At 47.3% G+C, this 12416-nt stretch overlaps 1 protein-coding gene across 10 annotated transcripts in view; it reads left to right on the forward strand.

The window, feature by feature from the left end:
* The first annotated feature begins 2336 nt into the window (after positions 1-2336).
* Positions 2337-12416, forward strand: part of ZFP2 (ZFP2 zinc finger protein) — a 71224-nt gene continuing 61144 nt past the window's right edge. For 8 of the 10 annotated variants that reach the window (XM_077937492.1, XM_077937493.1, XM_077937494.1 and 5 more), the window contains exons 1-4: positions 2337-2520; positions 3363-3445; positions 8700-8826; positions 9426-9521. In XM_077937492.1, coding sequence (XP_077793618.1) covers positions 3413-3445; positions 8700-8826; positions 9426-9521 — 256 coding nt within the window. In that variant the 5' untranslated portion in view covers positions 2337-2520; positions 3363-3412. Of the gene's footprint in view, positions 2521-3362; positions 3446-4938; positions 5151-8699; positions 8827-9425; positions 9522-12416 lie in introns of all 10 variants that reach the window. The other 2 variants (XM_077937497.1, XM_077937498.1) reach the window with 1 other exon arrangement.

Raw genomic sequence — 12416 nt, forward strand, 5'->3', positions numbered from 1 at the left:
AAGCCATATGATTTAGGGCCCACAACAAGGATTCTGGCTTTCACTCTAATTGCAAAGAGAAGACAATAAAACATCTCATTTTTGTTAAAAAATCTTTTTTTGCGCCAGGCGTGGTGGCTCACACCTGTAATCCCAGCACTTTGGGAGGCCCAGGTGAGAGGATCACTTGAGCCCAGGAGTTTGAGACCAGCCTGGGCAACATAATGAGACCCCGTCTCTCATTAAATAAATAAAATAAATAAATAAAATAAAATAAATAAATAAATAAATAAGAAACAGAAGCAGCAGCTTGTGGAAGCGTAGAGTAGTGTAGAGAGAGATAATAGGGCCTTGCACTGGGCGAGCAACCATGGAAAGAAACCTGCAGTTCCTGGCAACAGGGTGGGCGTGGCTCTACAAGTAAGGGAATGACTCCTTGTGCATCCAGGTGGGCAGTTGTGCCACATGGAATTACCTATATGGGAAGATTGGTATTTAACACACATGGAAATCACCATGCTACTTTCTTCCTCTATGATTTTGACTATTTTAGATTCTACACGTAAATGAAATCATGCAGTATTTGTATTTCTGTGCCTTTTTTATTTCACTTAACAGAATGTCCTCCACGTTCGTTCATATTGTCATATGTCAGGATTTCTTTATTTTTTTAAGGCAGAATAATATTCCATTGTGTATATAAACACATTTGCGGCTGGGCTCGGTGTCTCACGCCTGTAATCACAGCAGTCTGGGAGGCCTAGGAGGGTGAATCACGAGGTCAGGAGTTCAAGACCAACCTGGCCAAGATAGTGAAATCCTCTCTCTATTAAAAATACAAAAATTAGCCGGGCGTGGTGGTGTGTGTGCCTGTAATCCCAGCTACTTGGGAGGCTGAGGCGGAGAATTGCTTGAACCTGGAAGTCGGAGGTTGTGCCATTGCCCTCCAGCCTGGGTGACAGAGTGAGACTCCTTCTCAAACAAACAAACAAACAAACAAAACAATGTCCTTTATTCATCCATCAACAGATAGTTGTTTCCTTATCTTGGCCATGGTGAATAATGTTGCTGCTACGGGAGTGCAGGCATCCTGTGGAGTTTCATTTCCTCCGGATCTATAGCCAGAAGTGGGATTTGGCCGGGTGCGGTGGCTCAAGCCTATAATCCCAGCACTTTGGGAGGCCGAGATGGGCGGATCACGAGGTCAGGAGATCGAGACCATCCTGGCTAACACAATGAAACCCCGTCTCCACTAAAAATACAAAAAAATTAGCCGGGCGTGGTGGCGGCGCCTGTAGTCCCAGCTACTCAGGAGGCTGAGGCAGGAGAATGGCGGGAACCCGGGAGGTGGAGCTTGCAGTGAGCCGAGATCCGGCCCCTGCACTCCAGCCTGGGCGACAGAGCGAGACTCCGTCTCAAAAAAAAAAAAAAAAAAAAAGAAGTGGGATTGGTGTATCCTAATATAGCTCTAGTTATAATTTTTTGAGGAACCTCTATACCATTTTCTGTAATGATTGTACCAATTTACATTCTTTTGATAGTGGCCATCCTCATGGGGGTGCAGTGATTTCTTGAGTTTGGGTTCATATTTCTCTTATACCTAGAGATGCTTACCATCTTTTTATATGCTTGTTGCTCATTTGCATATCTTCATTGGAGAATTGCCTATTCAAGTCGTTTGTCCATTTTAAAATCAGGTTTTGGTTTTGTCGTTGTTGAGTTGTAAAAGTTCCATATAAATCCAGTATATATTTCAAATCAGATATATGTTATGTAAGTATTTTCGTCTATTCTGTAGATTGCCTGTTTCCTTTGATTAGCTAAAGTTTTTAAGTTTGATGTAGTCCCATTTGCCTATTTTTGCTGTTATCTGTGCTTCTGATGACATATTCAAGAAATCATTGCCATCTCCAACATCCTTACGTTTTCGCTTTTACTTTAGTAGTTTATAAAAATTTTTGGCCCCACATTTAGGTTTTTAATCAATCTTGAGTTAATTTTTACGTATGGTATAAGGTTAGGTACAGGTTCATCTTTTGCATGTGGAAATCCAGCTTTGTCAACATCTTTTGCGGGAGACGATCCTTTCCCAACTGTGTAGCAGTTGTGTTCGTGCGGCCCGCGCCATCCTGAAATTCACACGGACACAGAGTTGCAAGTTACTGCCCTCCGGGAACCTCCCCTTCTCTTCCGAAGAACCAGGAACCTGGGACCCTACAGCTCACCCGGGCCCTGCGGTAGCGTCTGGGCGCCTAACAGTTCAGCGCGACCCCGCCCCAAAGGCGTGGAACTACACTTCCCGGGATGCCAGCGTCCTCCGGTGGACTCCATTTCCCAGAGGCCTTCGCGGCCGCCGGGCTCCTCTAGGTCCCAGGCGCGCCCGGAGCTCTCGCCGCCGGGTGAGCGGCGCGGGGCCTGAGGTCGCCCAGGCGTCGGAGGAGCCGGGTCACGAGGCTGGAGTCCGGCCGGGCGGTTCTGGAGCCTCCCGCCTGCGGAGTGCGGCCGGGGAGGCGCGGCCCGGGCACGCCAGATTCTGGGGAGGTGAGCGGCGTGGCTGGCTGAGGGCCTGCGGCCGCCGGGGCTCCGAGGGCCTTTGTGGGCGCGGGTGGGCACCCCCGCGTCTGTCACCGGCCCCCGCTCGGGGACCTGGACTGTCGCCTCTGGCGGGCGGCTCTGGCACCGCTGCGGATGCTCCTGTCTCTGGCTCGCCGCCGCCGGCCGTGAACGAGGGGCCGGCGTCTCCTCCCGGGCCCACCCTGCCCCGCCGTGGGGGCCTCGCGGACTCGGGGCTCGGGGCGCCGGGACCCCGAGCGCAGGGCGGAGGCAGCCGGCCCCGGTTTCTGAGTCCGTCCCCGGGACGGCCGCCCTTCCCGCCACCGGACACGCAGCGCTTTCCTCTTCAAAGCCGCTTTCTGTGCGGTCAGGAGAGGATTCCTTGGCGGGAGAGAGAGGAACCGGTGGGAAAGGCGTGAGGCGGAGGGAAGTCGTCCCCGGGGCCGTGGCTGTGGGAGTCCCGGCCGGCCTCGCAGGGCCGTGAACGGAGCAGGTGCCCCGGCGCTGCCTCAGTTTCTCGAGCGGTGCGGCGGGTGCTGGTAGTGCCAGCTGGCGCCGAGGGACTCAGCGGCGCGGGGCAGCCCTGGCCCTGGGGGGCTCGGCGGGTCGTGCTGCCGCTGCGGGTCCGGCGTCCCCTCCGTGAGCCCCAAGCCCGTGAGACCTGGGCCTGGACGCCGGCCGGCGCTGCTCCGGTCCGCGGGCTCCCGGCTCCTCCGACTCCCTGTGCGGGCGCCCGGGGTCTTTCTCTGCGGGAGTCGGGGTGTCAGAGCTGCGGGTTCCGGGGCTGGAAAGCATAAGGGGCTTCTTCCCGGCTCCCTTTTCCTTCTCAGATCTGCCTGCTGGAGACTGCACCGTCCTCAGGGGAGAGCCCGGAGAGGACATGGCTGCGGGGCGGCGGGAAGCGAGGCCCCAGGTGAGCTCATTGCCCTTCCAGATCCTCGTGGGTGGATTTTCCCCGCTGACTGAAGTTCTTCACCGGGACCATCTTCAGCCAGGATGGAGCCCAAGTCCTTTTCCCTTGGAGGAGCTGGTCCGCCCTCATGAGTGGTGGATTCTGTAGGGAGGACCTGCCGCCCTCCCCGTCCATGTCTAGTGGTTCTTTTTTAATTAACACATTTTGTTCACTAAATTTCAATCCATTGCGTGACTAATTTGACAAGTAAGATACTACAAGTCTCTGTATCACTAGGGACAGAACAGACGTGCACACCTGGGAAAAATCCCTGCCTCCTTCACTCAGCCTTGTCTCCTTTCCTAGCCTTTGCAGAAATACTTTTTCTTTTCACCCCTGACAATCCTCATAACACCACCCTTTCCCCAGGCTTCTCCAATGCATAGTTTTTAGTTTTTTCTCTCTCAACTTTGTGAATCATATTCTTTGCTTGTATCACTCTCTTGAAAGCTGATGTAGACCGTTTTCATTTTTGTGTAGTGGGAATGAGGAGGCCACCTTTTCTAGGTGAGACAAGAGTGAACAGAGTTGGAGTGGTCACTTGGCTCCCAGGACAGAGAGGAGACCCCTCAGGTAGCCGCAGGAAGGGTTTCATGGGACATCAGTAGTGCAGAGGTAGTGTATGTGGTAGTTAGGAAGTAGGGCTGTCAAGCCGGGTGGCAGCGTTTTAACCCATCTCCTCTGTTGCTGTTTGTGGGCCTTGGGCTTCACCTCTCTGTGCCTCAGTTTTCTCACCTATAAAATGGGAATAACAACTGTGCCCACCTCCCAGCATAGATGAGGGGATCACATGAGTTGGTGTATGGAAAGTGTTTGGATCAGGGCTGGTCTCTGAGTAGTTACTGCTCAGTATGTGGTGGTCATGGATGCAGAGTGACGTTATCGTATTAATATATTCATATTCATGTTAATGTTGATAGAAACCGCTGTACAATGTGTTTCGGACCCAGAAGATGTTATTCTTTATTCATTTTTTTGTCTAACAATAATAGTGTCCACTGAGTGTCTAGCACACCAGGGAGTGAGCTGAGGTCTTTACATTTGTTCCTTCACTCTCACAGTAACACGACAATTACAATTCTTGTTTTACATGTGAGGAAACTGAGGCTCAGAAAAGTTAAGTAACCTGAGCACAGTCCAAGTGCATCTGGCTCTGCGTTCCCTCGGACCACCCAGTAAATCGTTCCTGTGGTGTGTCTTTCCGAGTATGGGCAGATCCAGCCACGTGATACCAGGGTTCTTCTGCGGTCTGGCATTCTCTTGCTTTTGTTTTTGTTTTTTGAGAGGCAGTCTTGCTCTGTTGCCTGGCTGGAGTGGAGTGCAGTGACATGACCTCGGCTCACTCCAACCTCTGCCTTCCAGGTTCAAGTGATTCCCCTGCCTCAGCCCCCTGAGTAGCTAGGACTACAGGCACATGCTACCATGCCTGGCTAATTTTTTTTTTTGTATTTTAGTAGAGACGGGGTTTCGCCATGTTGACCAGGATGGCCTCAATCTCCTCACCTCGTGATCCACCAGCCTCCGCCTCCCAGAGTGCTGGGATTAAAGGTGTGAGCCACCACGCCTGGCAGCATTATCTTTTAGACTAGCCAGCACAGTGGAGTGTGATCTGAGGGCGTGGCCAGAACAGGCTGTTGTGCATTTGAGATGCTCTCTGTCCTTCAAGGTATTCCTATTCTGTTCCCACAGAGGCAAGCTGCTCTCCTGACCAGAACCTTCTCCATCCCTGTGTTTGAGTGAGTCTCTGTGGCATCCTTCCTGTCTATTCTTGCTGCCCATGTGTCAGTAATGTGTAGACCTGTGTGTCAAAATCAGTGAAGGGAATTTTAAGACCAATGAGAGAGTACAGAGTTCACAATTAGAAAACTGGAGTTATGATCCTGCTACTACCTCTAGCAAAGCACATGACCTGGGATCTTGGCTGCCCTGGACCTTGTGTTCTTGTCTCAGGGCCCTATCCAGCTACACAGTTGTTTTTCATTGTTCACATTATTTCATGCATTTTCTAGTCTGCCAGTCAGATCATACATTCTTTGAGAACACAGATCATTTCTTGTACTCTTCCCCAACATGCAAATAATTTGATGCTCTTTCTCACCATAAAAATATTGCAGGGTCATGGTCTAAACTTTAGAGAGTAATACCTTTATATATATACATTTGTAGATGTGTGTATATATTTATGTTTATGAATACATGTGTATATATATGTGCATACTTACGTGTATGTTTATATAGTCGTGTGTTGGTAATGATGTTTTGGTCAATGAAAGACCATAAATGTGACAGTAGTCCCCTAAGTTTAAAACATAGCTGAAAGATTCCTGTCTCCTATTGACTTAGTAGCCATTGTCACATTATAATGCAAGGCTTTGCTCCTGTTTTGTGGTGATGCTGGTATAAACAGACCTACCGTGCAGCCTGCCAGTCCTATGAAAGTATACAACATATGCAACTGTGCAGTTCGTAATACTTGATAATATCTGACTGTGTTGCTGGTTTATGTATCTGTTGTACTGTTCTTGTTATTTTACAGTGTCTTCCTTTTGCTTGTTTTTAAAAAGTTAAGTGTAACAGCCTCAGGCAGGTTCTTCAGGAGGTATCCAGAAGAAAGCTTTGTTCTCCTAGGAGGTGACAGCTGCATGTGTGCCATTGCCCCTGAAGCCCTTCCAGTGGGACAGGATGTAGAGGTGGAAGACAGTGGTGTTGATGATGCTGATCCTCTGTAGGCCTAGACTGATGTGCATATTTATGTCCTAGTTTTTAACAAAAAATTTTTTAAAGTAAAAATAAAAGCTTTTAAAATAGGAGAAAGCTTGTAGAATAAGGATATAAAGAAAGAAAATATTTTTGTACAGCTAGACAATGTGTTTAAGATAAGTGTTACTACCAAAGAGTCAAAGTTTGAAAAAATTAACAAGTTGAGAAAGTAAAAGTTACAGTAAGCTAAGGATAATTTGTTGTTAAAGAAAACTTTTGAAAAATAAATTTAGCGTAGCCTAAGCGTACAGTGTTTAAAATGTCTACAATAAATGTAGTGTAGCCTAAGCGTGCAGTGTTTAAAATGTCTACCGTCTTGCACAGTAGTGTCCTAAGTTGCACATTCACTCACCGCTCACTCAGCCAGGCAACTTCCATTCCTGCACGCTCCATTCATGGCAAGTGCCCTATACAGGTGTACCATTTCTTCTCTTTTATACTGTAGTTTACCATGCCTTTTCTATGTTTAAGTATATTTACATACCATGACTTTTCTATGTTTAAGTATATTTACATACACAGACACTTAGCGTTGGCTTACCGTTCCCTACAGTGTTCAGTTTGGTAACCTGTGGCACAGGTTTGCAGCCTAGGAGCAATAGGCTGTACCATATATATAGCCTGGGTGTGTAGGAGGCCGTTCTACCCAGGTTTGTCTCTTATATTCCCACAGTGATGAAGTGGCTTCACAATGCGTTCTCAGAATGTACCTCCATCACTAATGTGACACATGACTATATGCTCTACGTATTTCATATATACAGCAGAAAATAAAATCACCCTTAACCCCACCATCTGGAGATAATCACTGTCATTCAGTTTATTGCATGTCTCAATAATTTTCTATGTATATAGAATTTTTTTTTTTTTTTGGAGAGGGAGTCTCACTCTGTCACCCAGGCTGGAGTGCAGTGGCGCAATCTAGGCTCACTGCAAGTTCTGTCTTCTGGGTTCAAGCAGTTCTCCTGCCTCAACCTCCCGAGAAGCTGGGATTACAGGCGCCTGCCACCACACCCAGCTAATTTTTGGTATTTTAGTAGAGACAGGGTTTCACCATGTTGCCCAGGCTGGTCTCGAACTCCTGAGCTCAGGTAATCCACCCACTTCGGCCTCCCAAAGTGCTAGGATTACAGGCATGAGCCACCACACCCGGCCAGAAACATTTTTTTGAATGAGGACAAACTCGAAACGGTGATACATAACGTACTTTGTACTTAACATTTTCATGGGTGTCTTTTTATGTCAACAAATAGCAATTTATGCCATCAGCTCTAATGATTGCCTACTATTTGTATTAATGTGATAATAGCTAACATTTGAACCTTTAATGTGAGCCCGATATGATTTTAAGTGCATTGTGCAGATTATCTTATTAACTATATGGTAGATTTTGAGAGGCAGTTTTAGAGTACTTTTGAATGGAGCCTAAGACATCTGCCTGGATTGGAATCCCAGCTATACCACTGAACAGCTGTGTGACTTTAAACACATTTTCTTTTTCTTTTTTGAGATGGAGTCTCTTTCGGTTTCCAGGCTGGAGTGCAGTGGCATGATCTTGGATCACTGCAACCTCCGCCTCCTGGGTTTAAGCGATTCTCCTGCCTCAGCCTCCCGAGTAGCTGGGACTACAGGTGCACACCACCATGCCTGGCTAATGTTTTTATTTTTAGTAGAGATGGGGTTTCACCATGTTGGCCAGGATGGTCTGAATCTCTTGACCTTGTGATCCACCCACCTCTGCCTCCCAAAGTGCTGGGATTATAGGCGTGAGCCACCACACCCAGCCAACTTTAAATTTCTTAGCCTCTCAGTGACTTTGCTTTCTTTGATGTAAAATGGAACAATAACTATCTTTTTCATAAGGTAATTGTGAAGGTTAGATAAGGTATATGCTAATGATTAATATAAAGCTCTAAATATAGTGTCCGGCCCATGTAAAGCATTCACTAAAAGAGAGGTATTCTGATTTTCATCATTATCTTCACGCTTGAATCAGCACACAGGTAGTGCCATAAGTTATTTAACCCAGCCTCTATCAGTGAGTATTTAGGTTGTTACCAGTTTTTTTTGCTACTAACACCATGATAAGTATCCCTGTGCTGGTATTTTTGTGCACTGTTTCTTAAAGTAATTGGTGAGTTAAAGATTATACACAGTTCTAAGTTTTTACCTATTATCAAATTGCCAACAAAAGATTATTCTAATTAAGACTCCCACTAATGGCCGTAATCCCTCTACCCATCTCTTACAGTGGCTGCACAAGGCCTGAATCTCGCTGTGTGCCGCTCAGTATATATTTGTTACTGGCAAATTGTTCATTAAAGGAATGATCTGGAACCTTCAGAAGCTTGAATAGTATCAGAACTGTTATCATGGGTAGCCTGTCTTCCCCACTGCCATCCCGTCCACTCTGTGAGGGGGTTCCTGGGTGAGCTGGAACGACTTGTCCTTACAGGTGTCACTGACGTTCGAGGACGTGGCCGTGCTCTTTACCCGGGATGAGTGGAGAAAGCTGGCTCCTTCTCAGAGAAACTTGTACCGGGATGTGATGCTGGAGAACTACAGGAACCTGGTCTCACTGGGTAAGGAAGTTTCCCCTGTAGAAACAGAATTCGAAAATTGGGATAGCACAGCACCTCCTTCCCTGAATAAAAGTGGTTGGTCACTGAAAAATTTGAGCTGAGTTTAGGTATTATACAAATCAAATCTCTATAAATAAACATTGAAAACTTTCTTTCTCCTAATAAGTATGGAATTGTTCTGTGTATTGGCAGATGGGTATTGATAATTATCCCCTTCCTGCTACACAATTTCACATTAGAAATTCTCTCATAGTTCAGGTAGCATTTTCCTGCTTTGATTGTTCTGTGGTTTGTTTGCTCATCTCTCAGCAGAGGGCTTACCTCATCCTTCTTCATCCACCTACCATTGCCTTTCCCACTTCTCTTTTCCAGTCAGATGAATCTTGTAAAATTCACCTTCAAAAGGGAATCATATGATGTTTTCTCATTATAAAAAAAGTTACTTGATACATCATTCTATAGATGCCAGTTTATAAGTTTTAATTACATCTATACATGCAACATTCCTTCTATAGAAAAGCCACGGTACCCTAGTAATCAGGGCATGCTTTGTTGTGTCAAAACCAAGACCAAGACTTTTTTTTTTTGTCTACGTGCAGGGCTCCCATTTACCAAACCGAAAGTGATCTCCCTGTTGCAGCAAGGAGAAGATCCCTGGAAGGTGGAGAAAGACAGTTCTGGCGACTCCTCTCTGGGTAAGTGGGTGGCCCAAGGTGCTCGGGAATCGCCGCAGACAGCGGTCTGGTTAATGAGAGGAGGTAGGAGTGTTGGTCGGGAAACTCCTTTGAGGATTCTCAGACCTCAAGAAGGGGTGGGGAAGGGGAAGCCCACTATGATTACTCCCTTGTAATCACTTCCCCATGAATCTCTCAGAATCTCTTTTCTTATTCTTTCCTGTTGTTTTAGAATGGGGCTGTATTTTCATGTATTCATTCAGCAAACATAGTATATTTAAGGAATTTCAAATAATCACTCTGGCTGAAGCTCAGTGTGTATTTGGGAAAGGAGGAGGTGAGGAAGGAAATAGAAAGCTGGGAAAGGGCCGCGTGGTAAGAGCTTTGGCACAGTTCTAAGAGGTGGAAACTGTCCCATGGAGCACTGGAAATAATTGAAGGATTTGGGCAGGGAATCGTATGGTTCTTGGTATCTTAGAAAAGTTGGTCTGAATCAGAAACAGTTGAGTCTCCATCAGTGTAAGAACAGCTAAGGGACCTGCGGCGTGTCCTTACTCTGGCGTGTCCTTACTCTGGCGAGCATCACCACCCTGAAAACAAGAGTCCAGGGACGTGGACAGAACTCCCAGCAAGTTACAGAGCATTGTTAGGACACCACCATCTATGTTCAGTGAAAATTATGTGTATGTGTCATGTGCACGTAAGCCCGGAGAGAAAGGTTAGGATGACACACCTTAGCTGGTGACATCAGTGACACTTGGAATAGGATTGAGAATGGGTCCATGAAAGGAGATGTTATTTACATGTAATGTTTTAAATTTTCACAAAGAGAACATATTCATGACGTTGCTATGTGATTCGAACTTAATACAGATGGTCACTTTGGGAGTATTGTGATTGAAAGTGAGGCAAAACTAGAGGCGGGAAGCCTTGCAGAGTCATTGCAGTCATGGAGGGAGGCAGGAGGTGGGAGGGTCTGGATGACGGCACTTGCCGTGAGTTTGTGAGGGGGGAGGAGGAGGTGCCCACGTGATCAGGGCACAGGAGCAGGTGTGTGTGTGATGGATCTCACGTGAGATGTGAGTGAAGTAGTCGGGTGGAGATCGCTGGTGGGCAGGTGTGTAAGTGACAGGGCCGAGACTCAAGAGAGGTCAGGGAGCCATCAGCGTGACGGGCATTGGAAACCTGGAACTGGCCGGGTGGAGGCCCGAATTTAGGAAACAGCATTTGTGAGGTGCTTAAGCAGGAGGAATCTGACAGAGCCCGAGAAGTAATCAGAGGAGAGAAATGGGGAGGGGCCATTGTGGCAGTGGGGGACTGAGCGCGGTTGGGGGACTGAGAGCGGTTGGGGGACTGAGAGCGGTTGGGGGACTGAGAGCGGTTGAGCTGGGGCGACTCTGGCTCTGGGGGATCGAGGTTGAACCCTCGCCCACAGCTTTGTTGTCCCTTGTATAGCACTGGGTAGAAAAAGGGATGCAGGTCTTGCGCTTCTGGAGTGCACGATCTAGTAGGGGACAAGGTGAACACTCATTGCACACAAGGCACAGAAGGACACGTTCCAGTGAGGACCACGTGGGAAAGACACTTGGTGCTTTGAGAGTGCAGAGCAGGCAGTTGGCGCCAGCAAAGGCTTCCCTGAGGAAGGACCTGGGATCAAAGGACTGAAGAATTGCCCCAGGCCTAACAAATGGGGTTCATGGCCGGGCACAGTGGCTCATGCCTGTGATCCCAGCACTTTGGGAGGCTGAGGCGGTTGGATCACAAGGTCAGGAGATCAAGACCATCCTGGCTAACATGGTGAAACCCCGTCTCTACTAAAAATACAAAAAAAACTAGCCGGGCGAGGTGGTGGGTGCCTGTAGTACCAGCTACTCGGGAGGCTGAGGCAGGAGAATGGCGTGAACCCAGGAGGCGGAGCTTGTAGTGAGCCAAGATCATGCCACTGCACTCCAGCCTGGGCGACAGAGTGAGATTCCGTCTCAAAAAAAAATAGTAATGATAATAATAAAAGATTTTCCCTAGTTGTTACAAATATCAAAATTTCATTCCTTTTTGCTCTTGACTAGAATTCCATTGCACAGATGTACCACAGTTTATGCACTCGTGGAAGGACATTTGTGTTGTGTGACATTTGTTTCCAGTTTGGGGCAACTGTGAAGAAAAACAAGTTACAGTGAGGAGCTGCAGGGCAGCCTTGGTCCCCATGGCCCTGTGCTGGGGAGAGCTTCCTCGTGATGATAGCTTGAACTTTTTTTTTTTTTAATAGGGGAACCACACTTGTGTTTTTAATCTCCTTTGATAGAAATACACTAATTTTTTATTAAATTAATTTTTATTAAATTAATTTATTATTAAATTTTTTATTAAATTAAAATTTAATGAACTGCCAGAGGCCACCACAAAGTAAGCGGAATGCAAGCAGCAGGGAACCAGGTAAGATTTAAGAGGGGCGTCAGTCTGGCCATTTATGTGTGGGCTGAATCTGGTGTGGAAGATGAGGAAGAGAAGAAAGAATTGTTCCTTTCCCCCTTAACTGGGGAGCATCTGATGGCTGAGTAAGTCTTTCCTCTAGAGAGAAGTATTAACAGACTGAAAATATGACTGGAGTCCAGAGCTGTCCAGAGGGATGCCGGGCACCTGGTAGTGTTGTCAGTCAGTCCCTTTTCAGATTCGGGAGGATGGCCCTGCGGGAAAACCGTGAGCAGTTTATTGAGTAAGGAAGGACGTCAGAGCTGTTTTCTGCCCAGTTCCTCTTGGTGGGATGACCTTCTTCCTCCTCTTGTCAGATGGAAGTCAGATGGCATTCCTAGGGTGCTGACATGTGCTTGCATCTCTGCTGCACCCCTGGTGGGGCTCCTGTATGCCTGGACTAAGATTGCCTCAGGACAGCTTCCTTTTCCCATGAGAGCTCACTTC

The sequence above is a fragment of the Macaca mulatta genome, chromosome 6, assembly GCF_049350105.2.
Source record: "Macaca mulatta isolate MMU2019108-1 chromosome 6, T2T-MMU8v2.0, whole genome shotgun sequence".
NCBI lineage: Eukaryota > Metazoa > Chordata > Mammalia > Primates > Cercopithecidae > Macaca > Macaca mulatta.